This window comes from Tasmannia lanceolata, unplaced genomic scaffold (assembly GCF_043159265.1).
Source record: "Tasmannia lanceolata isolate RefF3 unplaced genomic scaffold, GAP_Taslan_0.1 ptg000018l, whole genome shotgun sequence".
In the NCBI taxonomy this organism is placed as follows: domain Eukaryota; kingdom Viridiplantae; phylum Streptophyta; class Magnoliopsida; order Canellales; family Winteraceae; genus Tasmannia; species Tasmannia lanceolata.
The window spans coordinates 4,327,672-4,350,229 of record NW_027518695.1 but is presented as its reverse complement, the minus strand read 5'-3'; the positions used below and the strand labels follow the sequence as shown (position 1 = coordinate 4,350,229).

The window sequence follows — 22,558 nt, the reverse complement described above, 5'->3', positions numbered from 1 at the left end:
TTTGACTTTGACGTTTCTGGGGGAGGAGTTTGCGTTAATTACTTAATTGCCAGAGCTTGGGATTTGGGGTACGTGTTGAGAAAACAATCACTAGGTGGGCCTACAACGGTGAAGATCCAACTCCAAGTGATCCTAACCGTCGATAGTTAAACCAATAGACAAGTTATGTGTAAAGTAAAGTGTAAGTGCCGTGTCTAAATGGTACCTGAGTAGAGTAAAGAGAACGAATTTAGCGGTCGTGGAGTGACAGTGAAAGCATGACTCGCCTTTCAAGGTCAGAATATGAGTGGAGTGATTGACGCGGTGCATCTAGACAACAGCTATGTGAATGAGTCAATGGCCTAAGATAGCGGTGATTAGACAATCTTAAGCATCTTGTTAGTGGTATATTGAGTAATAAAGGGTGAGGATCTTACACACCCCCTTGTAACGTGATTTGACACAAAGTTGCCCACTTTTCACGTCAAATCAGGTTATAAGTGGGGTGTGCACGTAATGAGCGGCGGGGTGAAAATATCATCTCCCTTAAAATAATTGACAAAATTAGAGACGTGGATCGAGTCTTGATGAGCCATATGGCCTAAGATTGGCCGTGATTAGATTATCTTTATTGTCTTGTTGGTGGTTTTTAGCGTGAAAATCAAAATAAGGATTTGCTAGGGATTAATGCAGAAGGCATTTCGCAACCCGGCTGTTGCTTGAGAAAGCAGTCAAGTAGGATCAGATTTTGTCTCATTCATTTAATTCATCTGAGGCGGCTGCTCTCTCAGGCAACAGCCGGCTCACAAAATGCCTTCCGCAGTGGACCCTAGCAAATCCCATCAAAATAATTGATAAAATGAGAGATGAGCTGCAAGAAAATTGCAATTGCCAAAGTAGTATGGTTGTCTAATTGCCCAGTGCTTTTGGATTGCTAGAATCTAAGTGCTGGATTTGGCATCCTATTCATATTCCGCTCTATTCTAGATTTTGGATAAAAAAACGAATGGAATTAGAGGGGCAGAAATGACAATCTAAGTGCTGGATTTGGCATCCTATTCATATTCCGCTCGATTCTAGACTTTGGATAAAAAAACGAATGAAATTAGAGGGGCAGAAATGACAATCTAAGTGCTGGATTTGGCATCCTATTCATATTCTGCTCGATTCTAGACTTTGGATAAAAAAACGAATGGAATTAGAGGGGCAGAAATGACAATCTAAGTGCTGGATTTGGCATCCTATTCATATTCCGCTCGATTCTAGACTTTGGATAAAAAAACGAATGGAATTAGAGGGGCAGAAATGACAATCTAAGTGCTTGATTTGGCATCCTATTCATATTCCGCTCGATTCTAGACTTTGGATACAAAAACGAATGGAATTAGAGGGGCATAAATGACAATCTAAGTGCTGGATTTGGCATCCTATTCATATTCCGCTCGATTCTAGACTTTGGATAAAAAAACGAATGGAATTAGAGGGGCAGAAATGACAATCTAAGTGCTGAATTTGGCATCCTATTCATATTCCGCTCGATTCTAGACTTTGGATAAAAAAACGAATGGAATTAGAGGGGCAGAAATGACAATCTAAGTGCTGGATTTGGCATCCTATTCATATTCCGCTCGATTCTAGACTTTGGATAAAAAAACGAATGGAATTAGAGGGGCAGAAATGACAATCTAAGTACTGGATTTGGCATCCTATTCATATTCTGCTCGATTCTAGACTTTGGATAAAAAAACGAATGGAATTAGAGGGGCAGAAATGACAATCTAAGTGCTGGATTTGGCATCCTATTCATATTCCGCTCGATTCTAGACTTTGGATAAAAAAAAAACGAATGGAATTAGAGGGGCAGAAATGACTAGACCGGGCAAACGCGACGCGACCCGACCCACCCGCAAATTTGCGGGCACGGGTCTGAGTTTTAGTGACCAGTCAAAACTGACCCGCGGGTGACCCAACCCGCACAAACACGGGTAGAGGCGCGGGTCATTTGGCTTTTTTAAGGGTGGTAATTTTGTCATGCTAATCTAGTTAGATGGCTTTTTTTTCTAATGCAAAGGATGGTGATTTTGTCATGCTAATCTATTTTTTAAGGGTTTGATGCCTGAATAGGTTATGGCTGGCACCATAGAATATAAATAGGTTGTGGCTGGTACCATAGGTTGATCCCAACCCTCCGATCTGAATGTTAGAGGGTTGATCACTTGATCCTAACCCTCTATAGATCGGAGGGTTAGGATCAACCTATTGAAATGAATTTTGGGGCACAACCTATTTAGGCTATGGGCCATCTAATGGACGGTTTGGATCATCCCACGGTGCCGGCCATACCACCCTCTTCAAAATCCACTGATAACATGTCCCAAAATAAACGACTGTTTGACTTTGCGGGTGACCCGCAGGTTGACCCGGCCCACCCGCGGGCCGCGCGGGTCACCTAAATTCTGACCCACAAAAATGCGGGCCATTTCCTGGCCCGACCTGTGTGACCCGCACTCGCATCACCCGCGGGTTGACCCGGCCCGGCCCGGCCCGGCCCGGCCCACCCGTTTGCCAGGTCTAGAAATGACACCAGGGAAGAATTAGAGGAGGGAAATGCCGCGAGAGGTGGTATTCTAATTCCACCCGAGTTGGAATGAATTTTTTGAATCAAAATTTGTATTTTAATTTTTTCCAGACTATTCGCAATGAATCAAAATAGGAATCAGAATAGGATTAAGATTCCTATCCCAGAGTTGGCAATCCAAATGTGAGCATGGCTGATTAGGGATGGTGGCCCATATCAACATCCTATAGGTAGGGATGACCTGGAAATTCATGTGGATAATGCAATTCTACAAGCTACTATAACATAGAGGAATTTGCGTGGTGTGGCATGCCAACTGGATTCCTTTCCTCTATTTTGGGCTGATATCATTTCCCAACCAAAATTCTCATGACACTCAACGATATGTTTTTGTTAGGGTTATCAACTAAAAAATTGTTTTTGATAGGATGGATCTGTTACGTGCCTAATCGGCCGTAACACAAATAAACTAAATAAAAGAGAAATATAGAGGGGAATGGTTGATTTGAGGCAATCGGACCTCTTGATAGCTCAATTCAAAAGGAGCCATGACCCTCCAAAACCAAGTTTCCTTTGATGTTTTAAAAGTTTTCTTCCTCATTTCATTATAATACAACTACTTAAATACTAACACAAAGTAGTTACACATCACCCATCCACTTCCCCACTTACAACACACACCATCAACAACTAACAACCACAACCATAAACACATAAACCATAACTCTAAAAACACATTCCCACAACTAGATAATAATTAGATTATAACTAACCATATGCACCATAATTATATGCACATTCCTTCCCCCTTAGAATCAACCTTGTCCTCAAGGTCACATCACTGTAAAAAAGATTGTACTCCACCGGGGTCTCAAATCTTGTTGGGCACACTTCGATTGAGAAACACAGTCAACCTTAGACCCCCGTATTCTTCAAAAGTAACTACCGTGATCTTTCGAACTCTAATTTTAAAATTTGTTGCTCTCAAAGTTGGAAGGGAATATAATTTTTCATCCTCGTCGCCATTGATTGTCACAATTTTCTCTACGTGAGCATCAACTTTCTCAAGATTTAACTTTTCTCTATCTTAACGCATTTATTTGATCTCTTTGTTGATTTTTTCCAAGCCTTGGGTAGTAATGACCGTGATCTTTTGAACCTCGCTTTCAAAATTTGTTGCTCTCAAAGTTGGAAGGGAATATAATTTTTCATCCACGTCGCCATTGATTTTCACAATTTTCTCTACGTGAGCACCAACGTTCTCAATATTTAACTTTTCTTCGTCTTTACGCATTTCTTTGATTTCTTTGCTGATTTTTTCCAAGCCTTTTGTGATTCGCCAGTGCTCCTCCATCATTTTAAAAAACTTCACTTTGATTTGTCGAAAATCATCGCGTAGGGACTCCAAAAGCTCTGACGGCGCAACCATGGCGCAAGATCTACCGCTCTAATACCAATTGTTACCTGCCTAATCGGCCGTAACACAAATAAACTAAATAAAAGAGAAATAGAGAGGAGAATGGTTGATTCGAGACAATCGGACCTCCTAATAGGTCAATTCGAGAGGAGCCATGACCCTCCAAAACAAAGTTGCCTTTGCCGATTTAAAATTCTTCTTCCTCATTTCATTATAATACAACTACTTAAATACTAACACAAAGTAGTTACACATCACCCATCCACTTCCCCATTTACAACACACACCATCAATAACTAACACCCACTACCATAAACACATACACCATAACTAACATATGATGATCGAGGCAACACATTATCGAAGGCAACCATTGCACGGGACAAGATGTGCATTAGAGTCGCAAGAGACCATAAACATGGTAGTTTGGAGTCATTCCGGAGGTTTGAAGGATCCCCCGAACTATTTATCGAGCCAACCATGTATCCAAGGCGACATCATAACCAAGGCAACATTGTATTCGAGGCGACACTATAACCGAGGCAACATCGTATTGAAAGCGACGTTATAGGCAACATAGTATCCGAAGCGACATTATATCCGAGGCAACATTGTAGGGAGGCATCATGCTATCCGAAGTCAACTTTGGATCCGAAGGCAACCGTGTGCAATAAAAAAATTTATTTATTTGGGTAAGTTGGGATTAAGCGGATTTTTCGATAGTATAGTTATGGGTCGAATTTCTTTAAGTGTTGAATATTAGCAGGCTCTTATAGGATGTGTCCATCAGCATTTGCGAGACGATAAACTGTTTGTGAATATGCGATAGCAATGGTGTAAGGACCTTCCCAATTTGGGTGAAATTTACCTTGTTTGGGGAAGCATTGTCGGAGCACTAAGTCACCGGGTCGGAAGAATCTCGATTTGACACGTTCGTTGTACGATCGTGCAAGGCATTTTTGGTAAGCGTGTAAGTAATCTAAAGAGCTATCTCGGGGCATCCGACTTGCTATGTATGATAATCGAGGCAACATATTACTGAAGGCAACCATTGCGCGGGACAGGGTGTACATTAGAGTCGCACGAGACCATAAACATGGTAGTTTGGAGTCATTCCAGACTATTAGTGGAGGTTTGAAGGATCCCCCGAACCGTGTATCGAGGTGACATTATAACCAAGGCAACATTGTATCCGAGACAACATTATAACTGAAGTAACAACGTATTCGAGGCGATGTTTTAGGCAACATAGTATCCAAAGCGACATTATATCTGAGGCGACATTGTGGGCAACATAGTATATGAAGCGAGATTATATCCGAGGCGACATTGTAGGGAGGCATCACGTTATCCGAAGGCAACAATGGATCCGAAGGCAACCGAGTGCAATAAAAAAAATTATTTATTTGGAAAATCTAGGATTAAGCAGATTTTTCGACAGTATAGTTATGGGTAGAATTTCTTTAAGTGTTGAATATTAACAAGTTCTTATAGGATGTGTCCATCAGCATCTGTGAGACGATAAACTGTTTGTGAATATGCGATAGCAAATGTGTAAGGACTTTCCCAATTTGGGTGAAATTTACCATATTTGTGAAAGCTTTGTCGGAACACTAAGTCACCGGGTCGAAAGAATCTCGGTTCGACACGTTTGTTGTAAGATCGTGCAAGGCGTTTTTGGTAAGCGTGTAAGTGATCTAAAGAGCTATCTCGGGGCATCCGACTTGCTATATATGATGATCGAGGCAACACATTATCGAAGGCAACCATTGCGCGGGACAGGGTGTGCATTAGAGTCGCACGAGACCATAAACATGGTAGTTTCGAGTCATTCAATACTATAAGTGGAAGTTAGAAGGATCCCCCAAACCGTTTATCGACGAAACCATGTATCCGAGGCGATATTATAACCGAGGCAACATTGTATCCGAGGCGACATTATAACTGAAGCGACATCGTATTCGAGGCTACGTTATAGGCAACATAGTATCCAAAGCGACATTATATCCGAGGCAACATTGTAGGCAACATAATATCCGAAGTGACATTATATCCGAGGCGACATTGTAGTGAGGCATCATGTTAATCGAAGGCAACATTGGATCCGAAAGCAACCGTGTGCTATAAAAAAAATTTATTTATTTGGGTAAGCTGGGAGTAAGTGAATTTTCGACAAAATAGTTATGGGTAGAATTTCTTTAAGTGTTGAATATTAACAAGCTCTTATAGGATGTGTCCATCAGCATTTGCGAGACGATAAATTGTTTGTGAATATGCGATAGCAATGGTGTAGTGACTTTTCAAATTTGGGTGAAATTTACCTTGTTTGTAGAAGTATTGTCGGAACACTAAGTCACCGGATCGGAAGAGTCTCGGTTTGACACGTTTGTTGTAAGATTGTACAAGGCATTTTTTGGTAAGCGTGTAAGTGATCTAAAGAGCTATCTCGGGGCATCCGACTTGCTATATATGATGATGGAGGCAACATATTATCGAAGGCAACCATTGCGCGGGACAAAGTGTGCATTAGAGTCGCACGAGACCATAAACATGGTAGTTTCGAGTCATTTCAGACTATAAGTAGAGGTTTGAACGATCCCCTAAACCGTTTATTGAGGCAACCATGTATCCAATGCGACATTATAACTAGGGCAACATTGTATCCGAGACGACATTATAACCGAGCCAACATCGTATTCGAGGCGACGTTATAGGCAACATAGTATCCAAAGCAACATTGTAGCCAACATAGTATTTCGAAGCGACATTATATCCGAGGCGACATTGTAGGGAGGTGTCATGTTATCCGAAGGCAACATTGGATCCAAAGGCGGCTGTGTGCAATAAAAAAAATTTATTTATTTGGGTAAGCTGGGATTAAGCAGATTTTTCGACAATATAGTTATGGGTAGAATTTCTTTAAGTATTGAATATTAACAGGCTCCTATAGGATGTGTCTATCAGCATTTGCGAAATGATAAACTGTTTGTGAATATGCGATGGCAATGGTGTAAGGACTTTCCCAATTTTGGTGAAATTTACCTTGTTTGTGGAAACATTGTCGGAGCACTAATTCACCAGGTCGAAAGAATCTCAGTTTAACACGTTTGTTATAAGATCGTGCAAGGCGTTTTTTGTAAGCGTGTAAGTGATCTAAAGAGCTATCTCGGGGCATCCGGCTTGCTATATATGATGATCGAGGCAACACATTATCGAAGGCAACCATTTCGGGGGAAAGGGTGTGCATTAGAGTCGCACGAGACCATAAACATGGTAGTTTCGAGTCATTTCGGACTATAACTGGAGGTTTGAACGAACTTCCGAACCGTTTATCGAGGCAACCATGTATCCAAGGCGACATTATAACCAGGGCAACATTGTATCCGAGACGACATTATAACCGAGCCAACATCGTATTCGAGGCGACATTATAGGCAACATAGTATCCGAAGCGACATTATATCCGAAGCGACATTGTGGGCAACATAGTATCCGAAACGACATTATATCCGAGGCGACATTGTATGGAGGCATGATGTTATCCGAAGACAACATTGGATCTGAAGGCGACCGTGTGCAATAAAAAAAATTATTTATTTGGGTAAGCTAGGATTAAGGAGATTTTTCGACAGTATAGTTATGGGCAGAATTTCTTTAAGTGTTGAATATTAACATGCTCTTATAGGATGTATGCATCAGCATTTGCGAGACGATAAATTGTTTGTGAATATGAGATAGCAATGGTGTAAGGACTTTCCCAATTTTGGTGAAATTTACCTTGTTTGTGGAAGCATTGTCAGAGCACTAAGTCACTGGGTCGGAAGAATCTCGTTTTGACACGTTTGTTGTAAGATCGTGCAAGACGTTTTTGGTAAGCGTGTAAGTGATATAAAGAGCTATCTCGAGGCATCCGACTTACTATGTATGATGATAAAGGCAACACATTATCGAAGGCAACCATTGCGCGGGACAGGGTGTGCATTACAGTCGCACGAGACCATAAACATCGTAGTTTTGAGTCTTTCCATACTATAAGTTGAGGTTAGAAGGATCCCCCGAACCGTTTATCGATGCAACCATGTATCCGAGGCGACATTATAACAGAGGCAACATTGTATCTGAGGCGACATTATTTTTTTTTAAATTGACAATTCCATTGAGACTATGAAAATTACATTGGGAACCAGAGGTCCCAACTAGTTTTACATAGAATCAATTAAGGCTGGCTATGATTATACTCCTAGGCTAGAACAATCCAAAAAACTATTCATACCACCACTAAGAGATCTACACTTCCATATGCTTCCATCCTGGAGAAAAGCTGAACTTCCTTTCGAGTTCTTCATCTACTCCTTCCAAAACTTGAGGACCCACTCTCCTCTAGAGGGAGGAGGCAAGGCAAACAGCAAACAAGACTTGTCATCACCATTTAGATAGTCATTTAGTTTGTGCTTTTAGACAAGTCCCAAAAAATGGAAAACTCTCTCCATACTATACTGGGTGAGGGATTCTGGCAGATAAAGGAAAAAGCCTCCCGATCCTTGTCTAGGAATCCTAGAATCCCTCTGTATAAGCGGCGCAATTCCACCAGTCGGATAGCCAATGCCTTGATCGCATCCCAATTTTGCCTCCACACTACCCATACTACAAACCCAAGAAGATGTCTTCCAGGGCAAAGGAGGTGGTTCTCCTAGGACGTCCATAGAAGTCAATCGTCATGATGAAGAGGGGCCTTGTAAAAGAGAACCGTCAACAACTTCCTTTGAGTTCTACAATAAGATTGCACGCCATTAAAGCATTCTTGGGCGGCAACTTGTTGATAAAACAATTACCGGAATTGAACCTATAATCTAATTATTGCGGCAACAAGGGCATTGTCTTTCTCAAGATATATAAAGGGTATTTTTTCTCATTACCTACAGTTAATAACTCACCAATAAGAATGATTCAAGTTTACCCCTCTTAATCAGAGAATACCAAGCTTGCAAAACCTCAAGCAGGGGGTTAGCATTAGCGCATGACAAAAGCAAGAGTTGAAACTACAATATAATTTCCAAAAGGCTAGAATGGAACTGAACATACGTCCCCTAAAAAGGTAAAAAACTGGTAAAAAACCTTCACATTGGAACAAAAAAATGCCTGAGCCATCCCTAATGTATGATGATGACTTGCAAATTACCTTAGAAGATTAATACAAAAGAATCTGAATCAAGAAGCAGGAGAAAAGATGGCACAGCCGTTCAGTTAGGACTGATGTGTGGTTGATGGGGAGAATCCATCACTTTTTTTTATCTGCATGCAAGCACTGATTTGCGGCAAAGCCCCCAATACTCTCTAAAGCTAATATAAAACCATGGGAGCGTCAAAGGAAGACCAGTTCCCAAAGACGATGGAATGCTGTAAGAGAAAACATTAACTTGCAGTCAATTGAATATCAGAAGAATAACTGAGCATAAAGTCCAGAGGATGAGTAAACAGTTGAAACCACATAAAATCACCTCCTGCCACTGAGAACTCCATAAGCAGATGTTGTACCGGAGGATAGAGACACTTCATGAAACACTTTCCTATAGTGAGGTAAGACAATTTGGCCTGCATTAGTTCAGAAAATATCCCAGTAAGAAAATTTCACAGTATACTATACTGAGAGCTAATCCATCAAATAGAGACACTTCATGAAACACTTTCCTATAGTGAGGTACGACAATTTGGCCTGCATTAGTTCAGAAAATATCCCAGTAAGAAAATTTCACAGTATACTATACTGAGAGCTAATCCATCAAACTAGGACGAAGAAATTTACGGATACAATGCACTTATTCTGCCTGGCTACAAAAGCCTCAATTTCATGAAGTTCATTTACTATAATTATTTCCAGAGAGGATTAAGAAACAAGTAAATTAAAACTACCTGTATGTTGTAAGTAAAATATCTCCAAGTATCCAACATGTGGGAGTGTGGGACCTTATGTAAATTTCAAATCACGCCTAGTTTTCGAAAAAATGGTGATTAACCAAAATAACTTTGAATTTCCTATTAATTCCAAAAGAGCAACACAAACATTGCTATGAAGAACTTCAGGCTCACTTACCTATACTTGCAAAGTTGCTGCAAAGAATAGAAACGACAGTTCCTGGCCTTTCATTATTTCTATGACCTGTCTTCCTCCTCTCCTGTGAGTTAAATGGTGAACATCCCTCATTCAAAATCCCATGCTTTGCAGATGTAGGTATGTTGCTACTTTGACCTGTTATAATTTGGAACCATATGCCAGAGGGAAATTTTCTCGGTGTCACCATCAAGAGGAAAATTTCAGCACAAGGAGTGGCATGCAGGATCGAAATAGTGACCTCGATTATAATACAGATGCAACTGATGGTAGCACTCATAATGGTGAAGAAAATGTAAAACACTGAAGTTGTTGGTAGCAGTAGGAGGGGTGTAAAGAGAAGTGACCCCACAACATGTCGTCCAACAGAATAATCATAACTATCAAGTCTCTGCCGAAGAGGAATATTCCACTTTCGACCTCTGTCAGCAGTTTAGCAGTAGTGTCAATCCATTGAACTGAATAAACCACCATAAAATGAGGATATTGACACTAACAACTTGTAATTTTTTCTTGCAAAAGGAACTAATTACTGAGAAATGGGCTTTAATCATTCAGTTCCTAAAATGGAAATATTTGCTGGTGGAAAACAGCAACTCCTTGATTTTATGGGAAGTGGAAGTGGACAACATAGCAATGATTTTGTATAAAAATAAATACTGAGAATTTGAAGGGAAATGTGGAAATATTGCAAGGTACTGAAAACTGAATTTTTTGTTAAAAGAAACAAGGATTTTTCATTAGTTCCAAAGAAGTTTGGATGTGTTACATGTAGCGTGATTCAGTCGTTGTAGTAGCAAAAGCAGAAAAGCATTAGTACCCTATGAGGTAGAAAAAAAAGTTCATAACTGAATGACAGTCTTCTTTTTAATATCTCATGAAAAGTTGATAAGAACCTTTTTTTTTTTCTGAGAATGCTAAAAATGTAGGGGGTCCAACATGAGGACTTCCCAGGAGGTTACCCATCCTAGTACTACTCTCGCCCAAGTACGCTTCACTTCGGAGTTCTTATGGGATCCAGTACATTTGTGCTGGTTTGATTGCACCCTAAAGTTAATAAGAGATTTAAGGTACATAACTTCATAAATTGATAAGTTAAAGATAAGCAGGTAGATTTGTTTAGTAAACAAGCAGGGGTATAGTCACCCCCAAAATGATTCCAGATAAAGCAAGCCATTCAATGAAATACTGGAAGAGAAAACCTAGAAAGAACCAGAGGGTAGACCAAATTTGAATTGCATCAAGAGATATCATGCCAAGAATTTCTGCTAGCTCAGTATTCAGTTTAAAACCTGCTGGGACACCCATCAGCCACACACAACCTGACCGCAATAAATTGTTCGTAATATCACCAGATAGGTGCAAAACCCAGAAATATGCAGCTTCTGCATGAACTAACAATGCCAAACCAAATATATTTCCCAGAAGAACATCAACAACAATACTTGACCAGATGGAATGCTTGATTAATGCGGCTTTGTGTGCATATTCTACACTTGATTAGTTGATTCAGACCTAAAAATCAGATTATATCACAAAGAATTGGGTTCACATGAAAACAGATGCTTTGGCCACCATATCCTACATTTCCCTTTCATCATCTTTGTCTCACAACCATGGCTAGATTCTTCTTAATGGTGAAAGACCATAGCTATGCCTGGAAGGAGAATCAAGAATTTAAAATGATCATTCATAAATCCAAGTTGCTTACTTAATCAAGAAGGATGACTAGAACCAAAGAAATATTGAAAATTCGGATTAGTAATGAGATAAAAATGAATCATAACCCTTTACCAGTGAAACTCCACCACGGCTCCTCTAGGTGATGGACTGTATTTTCTAATAATGAAAAAAAAAAGGGAAATGATAAATGCGCCCCTTTTCATCACTTGCGACACTCAGCTACAGTGAATCTATTTCTTAAAAGGTGCTGATGTACTTCACATTTGAAGGAATGAAGTGACCTGATTGCCACGTACTATGCAGCGGGGTGTCCCAATTGATGAAAAGGGGCGCATCTATCATTTCCCAAAAGAAAAAAAAGAAAAAAAAGGAACAATGCTTGTCTTATGGGAAGACTGGCATGAATCGCCTTGTCTTCCGGACGCTACAAAAGTCAATTGATGAATACAAACCCTAATCACTTGAGCCCAAGAAAAATGAGAGAGCCACAACTGACATTTGTATGTCAGAGCTCTCAGAGCCAAAACGGAACCCTAGGTCTCTTGATTTCCATTCTAGAATCAAGAATCAGAATGCATTTCGTTGAGTGCTCCTGGCAACAGAATCGTGTTTGGTAAACTCTCGTCCAATAATCAAATTTCTGGTTTTTTAGCAGAATCATGTTTGGCTGAAACCCAAACAAAGGATTTCAATCAAGAATGGTTAAGATTGACTCATCAATGCAATTTACCCTATTTTTTATGGTTTTATATCAGGAATGAATAAAAAAAAAGTGAATTCGTGAGTGCCCATTCACTTCAAGAAAATGATTAAAAGAGTGATGTAGGAGGATGATGATAGGAAGAGCTCAAAGCAAATATATGATCTACTTGCCAGGGCCTCAACCCTGAGAAAATCGTGAAAAAATTAGAGGATAGAGGTCGGGTCAGATTGCCTGGGGCCTCAACCCTAAGTCCCTAACCCAACCCTAACCTAAGAAAATGCCAACCCAACCCAACCAAAAATCGGGTTGAACCCGTCGGGTTCAGGTTGAGCCCAACCCAAATTGCACCCCTACCTCTAGTAGTCTAGTGACTCTAGTCTATTCTTTTAAGCTAGATTGGGTGGCGGGGGAATAAAAGGTGAGTATGTGTTCATACGGGCCTTCATTATATAATTTCTCGGCGAACATATCATTTCCTTTTTTTCTCTTGTGGGATTTGCAGAGGGGTGCATGTCGGGTCAGGTTCATCCCCAAAAAAAAAAAAAAAATCACAGGTTGTGTTGTGTTCGAGTCAGGTCGGAGTCAGGGGTCGGGTTGAAGTAGTTGAACCCGAGTTTCAAGTTCAGTTTGAGGTGTCGGATTGACCAGACCCGCATCAAAACCTTACGTTTAAAAAAATTACCATTTTTCTGTTTTGTTTTTTTATAACATAAAAACCTAGAGGCGAAAGATATCACCATAACCCGACCCGAATTGGAAATCGGGTCGGTTTGGGTTGAGTCGGGTTAGCCCAAATCGGGTTCAAGTTTGGGTTAACTGTTTAGAGTTTTGGGTTGGCTTCATTGGCTTCAACCCAAACCAAGTTGCATCCCTAGATTTGCTAGGGACCATCACAAAAGGCAATTCACAGGCGCACATAGGCTCACTTTTCAACCGATTTTGACTTATTTATTTCATTCATCTGCGGCTGCTCTCTCATGCAACTGCCGAGCCAAAAAATGCCTTCTAAGATGGTCCCTATCACAAAAATAAATGGCCCCTAGCATTCTAGCAAATCCCCTTATCTGATTATTATAAGCCAAAAATCTAAAGAACCCAATTTAAAATTGGTTGCCGCCCTTATTTGTTTGAAACCTCATTAGGAGGAGACTTCGTAGGATCACCTGCTTACATTTGGTAAGTAGATGCAGTAGAGAATGGTTGGAGTCTAAAAGTTAAATAGTAACTTTAAGACCATATTCACCCTTATCCGTAGACCAAAGTATACTCGAATGCCATCAGATAATTACAAGTGTAAAGACAGAGAAAGTAGAATGAAAAGTCATGGCAAACAAACACACTTGGGGAAGGGGAACGATGTCATTTTACTTTTCTTTCTCAAGAAAATACTTTCTAGGCAAGCAAACGGACCCTTAGATAACATGTTCAATTATACAGAGGTGCATTGGAGTAGGGGTGTTGTTAGGAGAAGATGGTTGATCCATTTATCAAGATAAAAACTTAGACATTTCTATTTCATTTGTGACCCTAAAAAGTAGGAGGGGTTGGCTTTATATAATATAGATTATCCCACGTGTTTATAAGTCCTATGCATATAAATTAATGACCAATACGGGTCAATCCATATTGGCAAGACCAATCAAGCAGTGGTAGCTTGTGATCATGATGCTGATTAGATAAAGTTTCTTGGGTGCTAAACAAAATTATTAAACCCTCTAGTTTAGGTGCTCAACGAAAATGAAAAGAGAAAAGGGAACTAATCATTTGTTTTTACTCTTTTACTATACCAGTTCCTATGAAGAACAAAAGATTGCACTCAATTTCAAAATGACGAAAAACATAGTAACAAAGTAAATTGGACTTTGGCAGCTACTTTACATAGTGCAAGCAATGGGTGCTACAAAATATCATTATGTCCTAATTTTACCTTGGCAATTTGATGTCTTTCATCATTGAGTTTGAGTCTTTTGACTACTTTTTTAAGGAGTTAAATCCAAGCAAAAGGGGCCTCAATCCCAAACAAACAGATGTTCATTCTAGAATTGCATTTTTCCCTTGGAAAATAAAATTAAAAGGGACATTGGGTAATGTTTTTATATTTTTTTATTATGGCTTCATATCCCTCCATATCCCTTCATATCCCCATGCTCGATAACTACAACCCTTAACCAGATTAAAATATGCTGAGTATCTAAGACTGTTTTTCCATAACTATGATAAACTAGTTTTCAAATATGCTAGAATATTCAACGAGTCGATCGCGCGGTTTGCATTTGAATGGATCGACGCTCTTTTGGGCTCCGCAGATCACATATAGAGAGTTAAATATGCCTCTCTGTCAAATCCTTTCTCAGAACATTTTTTACAAATAAAAGTCTCTAATACAAAGCTGATGGTGTAATATGAGATAATTTTATCTTGAAATTATCATGTCTATTGTTCACCAATTTTGTTCCGATAAAATGTTTTAGCCAAGAACCGAAGTCGATATGAATTGAGGATAGGATAGCAAGTTTATCCAAGGATAAAATAAAAGCCCAACAAGCTATCCCCGTGGAGAATGACCATATTGTGTCACACTTAAAACAATAAAACATCACATTAATAATAAGAGGAGTGATAGACTGAAGGGTGCCCTTGCAAAAACCAGTTACAAGGGCGTCCTTATTGGCCCATTGTGAGAAAGTGCATTTACAAGGGCACAAAAAAAATATGGAAATGGCTGGAGCCATAAATGCAATTTGCTGATAAGGACCAGTAGGAGGGCTTGTAACTGGCTTTTTGCAAGGGCGCCCTTCAGTCTATCATCCTCCGAATAACAATATTCACATGATTAAAAAACAACCATACCACTATTTAGGACTCTTGGCAATATTGGGAGGCCTGTTCGGGATAAGCCTAAAAAGAGACAAGCGCGTTTCCCTGAGCGCTTCCAAGTTCCAAGTTTCAAACACACCGAAATTCCCGCATTAAAAAAAGTATGACTAGGCTGACCAAAAGGCCAAAATACTCTACATAATACAATATTACCCTTAGCGGGTCTGATGTTCAAACAGTCCAAATGTTTCCAAAAAACACCCGACCTCAGCATTTTTTTCTACTGTACATAAGTCATCCCACTCGAATTCCTGACTCTCTCAAGAAGAAGAGGAGGAAGAAGAAGAACAAGAAGGATGAGAAGGAGAAGAGGAAGAACAAGAGATCTCAATTGACCCATCATAAGTAAGTTCCTTAATCATCTCTTCAATATACTCATCATCTATGTGTTTCATCCCTTCTTCTGCCTCCATTGTCCTGTTCACCATCAACTTTGGTTCCTCCTGAGAAGCAATGCAACATCCCTGCAACCTAGCCATAAGGCTCGCGGAGAGAACCCGCGAAGGATTCGACGTATTGGGATCATATGGGAAATTGGTTTTTGCTCTAGGCCCACACATCAACCACGCCGCTTCATCGTAGGCTCTAGCTGCGTCCTCCGCAGTTTCAAATGTTCCTAACCAGATTCTTGTCTTTCTGAACCATAAAAAAATGAAAATTAGTTAAAATTAAGTACAATTTGACATGGAAATTGAAACTCAAAATTAAGCATTATATGGAAATGATCAGTATCAAAATCAAATTTTCTGATATGGGTACAGAGAATTAACTAATTATATGCAAAATGAATAATGAAGAACAAAATTAGTTAAATGTATAACAATGATAGGCATCAAAAGGAAGTTTTATGATGTGGGTGCAGAGAATTACAGTAATGGGTGCCTGATTTCAGAGACCCAGGAGCCCCAGTGCCTCTGTCTCACTCCTCTGAATCTGTGTAATCTTGCCATGGCTGAGAAAAATCTGATCTTTTTTTTTTCCTTCTTTTGGGTTGAAGCAGGGGATTTGGTTGGTTTGAATGAGGTTGGGGATATGGTCCTTTTTGTACTGTTAGTGGGCCTCCATCCTTTTATGATAAAGGACAATTACAAAATTACCCTTATTTGTTTATATTAAACGCCGGATGGCCCATGGTTAAGGGTGTCAATTTTGGCTCGGGCTAGGAAGCTCACTCGAGCTCGGCCCGAATCCTTAACGAGCCGAGCAGACCTGGCTGGCCAGGCTCGTTAAGGATTTAATATATATATATATATATATATATATATATATATATATATATATATATACACTAAAAGGGTTGTCTAGAGAGTGAAAGGGGAGGCAAAATATGTCACTTTTTTTTCAAACCCCATTTGTTACTTGGACCACTCCCGTGGTGTAAAAAGAGTAGTCAAATTACACTAGATAGGGTTGTCCAGGGAAGATGAGAGGTGTGAATATATCATTGCCTTAATATATCCCGAGCTCGGTAAGGGTCGCGAGCCTGACTGAGCCGGGCCGAGCTCGAGCTTGATTCGAGCCGGAGCTGAGCCCGAGCCGAGCCGAGCTGGGCCAAGCTCGGCTCGGCTCGGCTTGTTTACACCCCTACCCATGGTTTATAGTCTAAAATAAAGCATATGGGCTTGTCACAAGAGGGACCCACACCCCTACAATTAGGCAACCTGATCTTATTTTGATTCCTTGTCTAACATAAATTATTAAAGAGAGTTCATATGATCTCCACGCCTATATTCTTCAAAAATAATAATGGGATCCACCACGTTCAAAATCCAAACCTTTCATTTGGATCACCTCAGTGTAAATTTTGTTGGGCCCCAAATATCATCTCCAAAGGATGATTCTAACATTTCCGACCTGTAGGCCAGTCTATTTTATGCTGGGGTGATCCAAATGAATGGATTGGATCTTCGAACAAGGAGGTCCCAAGTATACTTTTGAAAAATACACACATGTATGTGCCGGCATATTATAACAACTATAGTATTAAAATATTAACATTGGGTTTATTCTCTATCATTATCTATGGATAAAATGGTTTCACTCATTGACTATACACCCGAAATTTCGTGTGTACATGTTTTGGGTGAATATTGTATACATTGATAGTTTAATGTGCACTGTAATACTGGCATGAGAGAGTTTGTTTTTGTGTACAAAGGGAAATTAACCTCATCAGTTAGCTAATTTTAGTTAGTTACAGTACCTCATAAATTAGCTAATTTTAGTTAATTAGAGTCCATCATATCCAACTGTCACGAGATTCAAGTCACTCTGTTCTTTTATCATCATCATCCAAACGCCATTATCTTTCTTACTAGTGATTTACTTTGGAGGAATGCTAAATTGAAGAGCACCCCAGCAAAAAAAAAAAATTAGCTACAAGGGCACCCCATTGGACTATCTCACCAAATGCATTTATTATTCAATAAACTTTGATGAGATAGTCCAATGGAGGCGCCTTTTTAGCTGGTTTTTGCGAGAGGGCGCCCTTCAGTTTAGCATTTCTCTTTAATTAGACGTGAAATTATACTGTGTCCCGTAGGCGGTAGGCACGGTTACGAATACGGATAGGAGCTGCCCTTGATATTTAATCTAACGACAGACAGCCGACTTCTTAATATTACTTGGCAATGGGATGTCTGAGTATTAAAAACTCTAGTTAGATAAATGTTTCTAACGATCATACATCTTGTACCAAATCATAAGTGATGGGACAAGATCATTTTATTATTCCCTATGTATTAAAAATAAAAAAAACTTTCGTGCACTTCAAATAATAGGAATTATCGTGCCTGCATACTACACAACAAAAATATTGTATGAACTATTTCTTTTGTATAATGAATGCACATGCTCATGAACCCAGATTCCAGACCATCCGACGGTGCGCAATAGCTCTATCTTTCCGCCATATAACTTTTGTTAATAGTCCAAAACCGAGGTATCAGTCGGATTCTTGGAAGCATACCCACCCCGGTTTCAGTTTCATAGTTCAAAAACTCGAGAACTTAACTTGACTCGAAGTTGGCTGATGACGCAGTGGAAGAGTGCAGAAAAGGCGAAGAATACCATTTTCAACCCGGTAAAAGAATTAATAAAATAAACCTTTGAATCCATGGGGAACCTTGAATCCACATTGAAGGAGTGAAAAAACTGATTTTTTTATTATTTCATGAAAAGTTCTCCCATTCAATATACACAAACAACCATATTTATAGAATTTCTTATTTCCTAATTTCTCTCTACTAAAATATTTACTAATCCTAATCAACCAAGGATTTTAGCTTATCTAGATTTAGAAATTCTAACTTAGAAAGAAATCTACAGAAAGTTAGACAGTGTCCGTTGAATTGAGTCAACTAAACTTGAGGAGATTTTCCTACCAACATAGAGCATCAAAGGCGTGTATTCAGTAGAGACTAGCATCATTTGCATCAGATAAAAGGTTGTGAGTTTATATCTTCAGTTGTGTTTTTTCTTTTCTTTTCAAATTTCATGCCAGGCGAGCTGTTGGTGAGTCAACTCATCTATTGGAAATTTGAGTCAACTCAGCCGAGTTTCAAGTTGGGTCAACAAGGTTTGGTTCTATAGCCAACCAAAGAGATAACCCATCAATTAAATGGTTTAGATTAATTTTCATGTTGGAAAATAGGAGATTGTGATGAAAAGTTATTGGTCAGTCAACTCGTTTAATCTCTCAATTTGAGTCAACTCGTGCGAGTTTCAAGTTGACTCGGCGAGGTTTAACACTATGGTGGCCCACCCAAGATATAACCCATCAACTAAATGGTTTGGATTCAATTTCATGTGGGAAGATTGGACAATAGGATGGTTTATACACCTAGATTCAGTGTATAATCCTACTTGCTTAAGATTAGTTCATTTTGAATAAATGAATAATTTCATCCCAAGATAGATAATCTCCAAATTTGAATACATTGAAGGTGGCTGAAAACGATAACAATCAAGAAAATTACGTTCAAAAGGGGGTTTGAAATTTGAAAGGAAAATGATAATGAAATGAACAGATCACATGCGCCCATTTTCCCTGCACATGAAATGCTCTAAAAAAAAGTAAAATAATCTGACGATATATAGGAAAGAATCCAAGTAGGACGAAAAGGGTGTGTCCCACGCTCGGTGTGGTTTTAGCGTGAAATTCAACAGGGGGTGGTGGAACACTGCACGTGCGACAGCAGTCTATCGTGCGCCAGCAGACAACGTGGGTGATGGATAGCGTGGTCTCATCTTCTATAATTAGGGTAAGACAAATCAAGGGTGTTAGGGGAAATAACAGTCTTTTTGTATTTCAATTTTAGTCGGTTGCTTGAAGTTGAAGCAATTTCCTCTTATGGACGGTGGGCCCCTCACAGATAAAATACTTATTATCTTAATCCAACGGTGGATATTTTATGATTGGGTGCTCTGCCTTCATGCCTTGGATTGCATCTCTTCTAGAGAGGAAAATGCTTTAGTAAGGTCCGACCTCATTGTAATACAATGTGTAATCCCCAATTATGTGGTATAGCTGGTCCCACCTTTGATTGATCCAAACCATTCATTTGTTAGCCCTTTCTTTTAGGGGGCTCCAGTTTGGTTGCCGGGTTTTTTTTTTCCTGGGATTTATGTGGGTAAAGGTAGGAGACAAAATAGGGGACAAGCATTAATTAGAGAAAGATATTATGATGAGTGGAGAGAAAGAGAGACCACCATTTTCAAGACAAGATTTTGCTGATGTGACCACTAAATATTCTCCCACATAAATCCTAGGAAAAAAAAAACCCAGCAACCAAACGGCATGCAGTCATAACTACACCACATTAAATTCTCATTGGCCTTCAGATGGTGTCAATCACTAAGCTCTATAAAGAAATTTCACAACCATCTTGTAAATTTCAGAACCACATTAAGGCTCCGTTTCTTTCGATGTAAAAATGGACGTAAAATTTGCTTTATGTTATAAATTTTATAAATTTTACGTCCATTCCATTTTTATATCGAAAGAAACGGAGCCTAATAGTTGAAGCTGTCAATGACTGCTTCATACTCTTCGACGATACAGATCCAACTTCCAGTATAAAAAAGTACCCTTATGTGGATTTTTGAGTATCACCACAGTCAGCAGCCATAATCATAATAACCAATTACCTCAAGGTTATTTTTCTATATTTGCTCATAATTATTGAATTCCAGTGATCTATATCAAGACCAATCTTGTATATTTTTTTGGTATAGATAGGACTCCTTATTGAGCATAAACGATCTTCATCTGATACCTCTCTAGATCATTCTCAGGACACTAATAAACTAAATTTATCGTTCCTAACAACATGCGCAATGCTACTAGAACAAGTATGTATGTTAAACCATTTTGAGAACCTCGTCTATATGGGTTGGGGATAAACATTCGAGATGTATCTTGGCGAATCTCAATTTTTATCATATAAGATGTCTCACTGAGATCTCTCATCCTTGACTTTAAAGACCCTTACTCCTAGTAGATCCCCATTTCTTAATTTTAGTGTATATTCCATTAACACAATCCACACATACGAGAAATCAGTGAAGTCAAGAATCATGAACTTCGTCTTTAATAAGACATTCTATGTTTTTCTCTCAAATATGTAATTCAATTGTTTATGCCATAACACACGAATGTGTTCTCATCCAATCTACTTCTTTGAATAGTATTATCAACCACATCACTCACATGCAAAGATAACAAGATTCAAGATAAGGGATCCATTTTTAACATATAAAGTCTGCCCCAGGGAGCCACAACCAACAACCAAACCCTATGGGAATATTAGAGCAGGCATAAAATCTTTGATACTAAACTTAAATTCAAAACCATACAAATAAAGTTCTAAAATTGAAATAAGGTTTCTAGTCAATTTGTTATATAAGTAAGGGATTTGCTAGGCCATTTCGGGGAAAGTCATTTCACGTTTGACTTTTGCATGAGAGAGCAGCTGTTGGTATTTTAATACAAAAGTGCCCCTTGTTGGTATTTTATAAAGTTGTTTTGTTTATAAAAAGAAGCCACTTGGTTTTGGAAAATGAGTTTGCTCACTTCCTTCACAAAAGCGAATAGTCCCGTATTGGAAAGTGGAGAAAAGCTTCATGTGTTTAAATAGCTTCTCACTTCTTTAGCTTTGTAAATGAGAAGAGGAGAAATAGAGCCTACGCGCATGAGCCACCAAGTGGACCCAGTGGGCTTTTAGCTATACCACACGGGCGCAGCCCAACCGCGCATGTGAGTCAAGGTTTTTCCTTTTCCTGTATTTTAATTTTTGTTTCTGTCCTTTTAACTTCCCTATACCTTCGTCGTTATTGATTAGGTAAGCCGGCTTACTGGAACGTCAATTAACTGAGTAAATAACGCCGCTGTTATTTTTCGAATAACTGCGCCGTTCCTTAACGTTGGGATGCGACCTTTGGCATCTGTAACGTCTTTTGAACGGCTCTTTTCTTAAAGGACGTATTTACTCCATTAGATGGTATGTTGAACGGACATGTTAAGTCTATAGAAGGAGGAAGTTCTCTGTGTTTTCTTTAACAACAGAACAACAAAAACTACCGTTTCTTGTTGTTTTCTCTACTTTACTATAAACAAAGTTTTATCTCTTCATCTTTTTATTTTACGTATTTTGTTGGGCTTTTGGAGTGTTCGAGTGGTTCGAATCTTCTTGATCATGCAGTTCTTGAAGATCGACGGTGCGTCGGGCTGTTGTATTCTGTGGGTGATTGTGGCCAGTAATCTGCTGCATCGGAATTAGTTTCCGCAGAGATGCAAATTCACCTTAAAGAGAAAGACATAGTATGTGCATCATATCGCCGCATCGGAAAAGGTTTCACTAACATCGTTTGTTTTTTTTTTTTTTTGTTCCTCAAAAGAAATTTGGTAACCCCATTCGAAAATTGGTAACCCCAGTCCTAGAGACTTGAAAACCCCCTTCCAAAACTCCAATACCCTCGGCCAATTTTCAAGCATTTGATAAGCCCATTCGAAAATTGGTAACCCTACTTTTGAGAGTTACTAACCCCTTCCAGAGAGTTGATAAACCCCTTCTACTACAAAACCCCCTGCCTATAGCAACTCTTCTAATGGCATTACAATTATGCTCATGATAGAAATAACGAAAGAAATGGATGTTGTTTTCATTAAATGTTCTTCATGTATTACATCCCAATTTGTGTATTACAAACAAA

The 22,558-nt window shown here is 39.2% G+C and overlaps 2 protein-coding genes and 1 pseudogene across 2 annotated transcripts; all 3 read right to left on the bottom strand.

Annotated features, from left to right (window-relative positions):
• Positions 1–9,262: 9,262 nt before the first annotated feature.
• On the bottom strand, positions 9,263–12,915 carry LOC143849514 (uncharacterized). Its single transcript, XM_077358572.1, has 5 exons — positions 12,906–12,915; positions 11,273–11,573; positions 10,066–10,505; positions 9,473–9,566; positions 9,263–9,371 (listed from the first exon to the last, which is right to left on the bottom strand). Exons 1-5 carry the CDS (start codon positions 12,913–12,915, stop codon positions 9,263–9,265), a joined length of 954 nt encoding a protein of 317 aa, XP_077214687.1.
• Positions 11,013–11,131, bottom strand: LOC143852146 (5S ribosomal RNA; annotated as a pseudogene).
• Positions 12,916–15,204: 2,289 nt separating the features above from the next.
• LOC143851483 (ethylene-responsive transcription factor ERF003-like) lies at positions 15,205–16,370 on the bottom strand. The gene is made up of 2 exons (XM_077360940.1): positions 16,217–16,370; positions 15,205–15,982 (listed from the first exon to the last, which is right to left on the bottom strand). The coding sequence occupies exons 1-2, from the start codon at positions 16,294–16,296 to the stop codon at positions 15,607–15,609; spliced, it is 456 nt and encodes a 151-aa protein (XP_077217055.1). The 5' UTR covers positions 16,297–16,370; the 3' UTR covers positions 15,205–15,606.
• Positions 16,371–22,558: the final 6,188 nt, after the last annotated feature.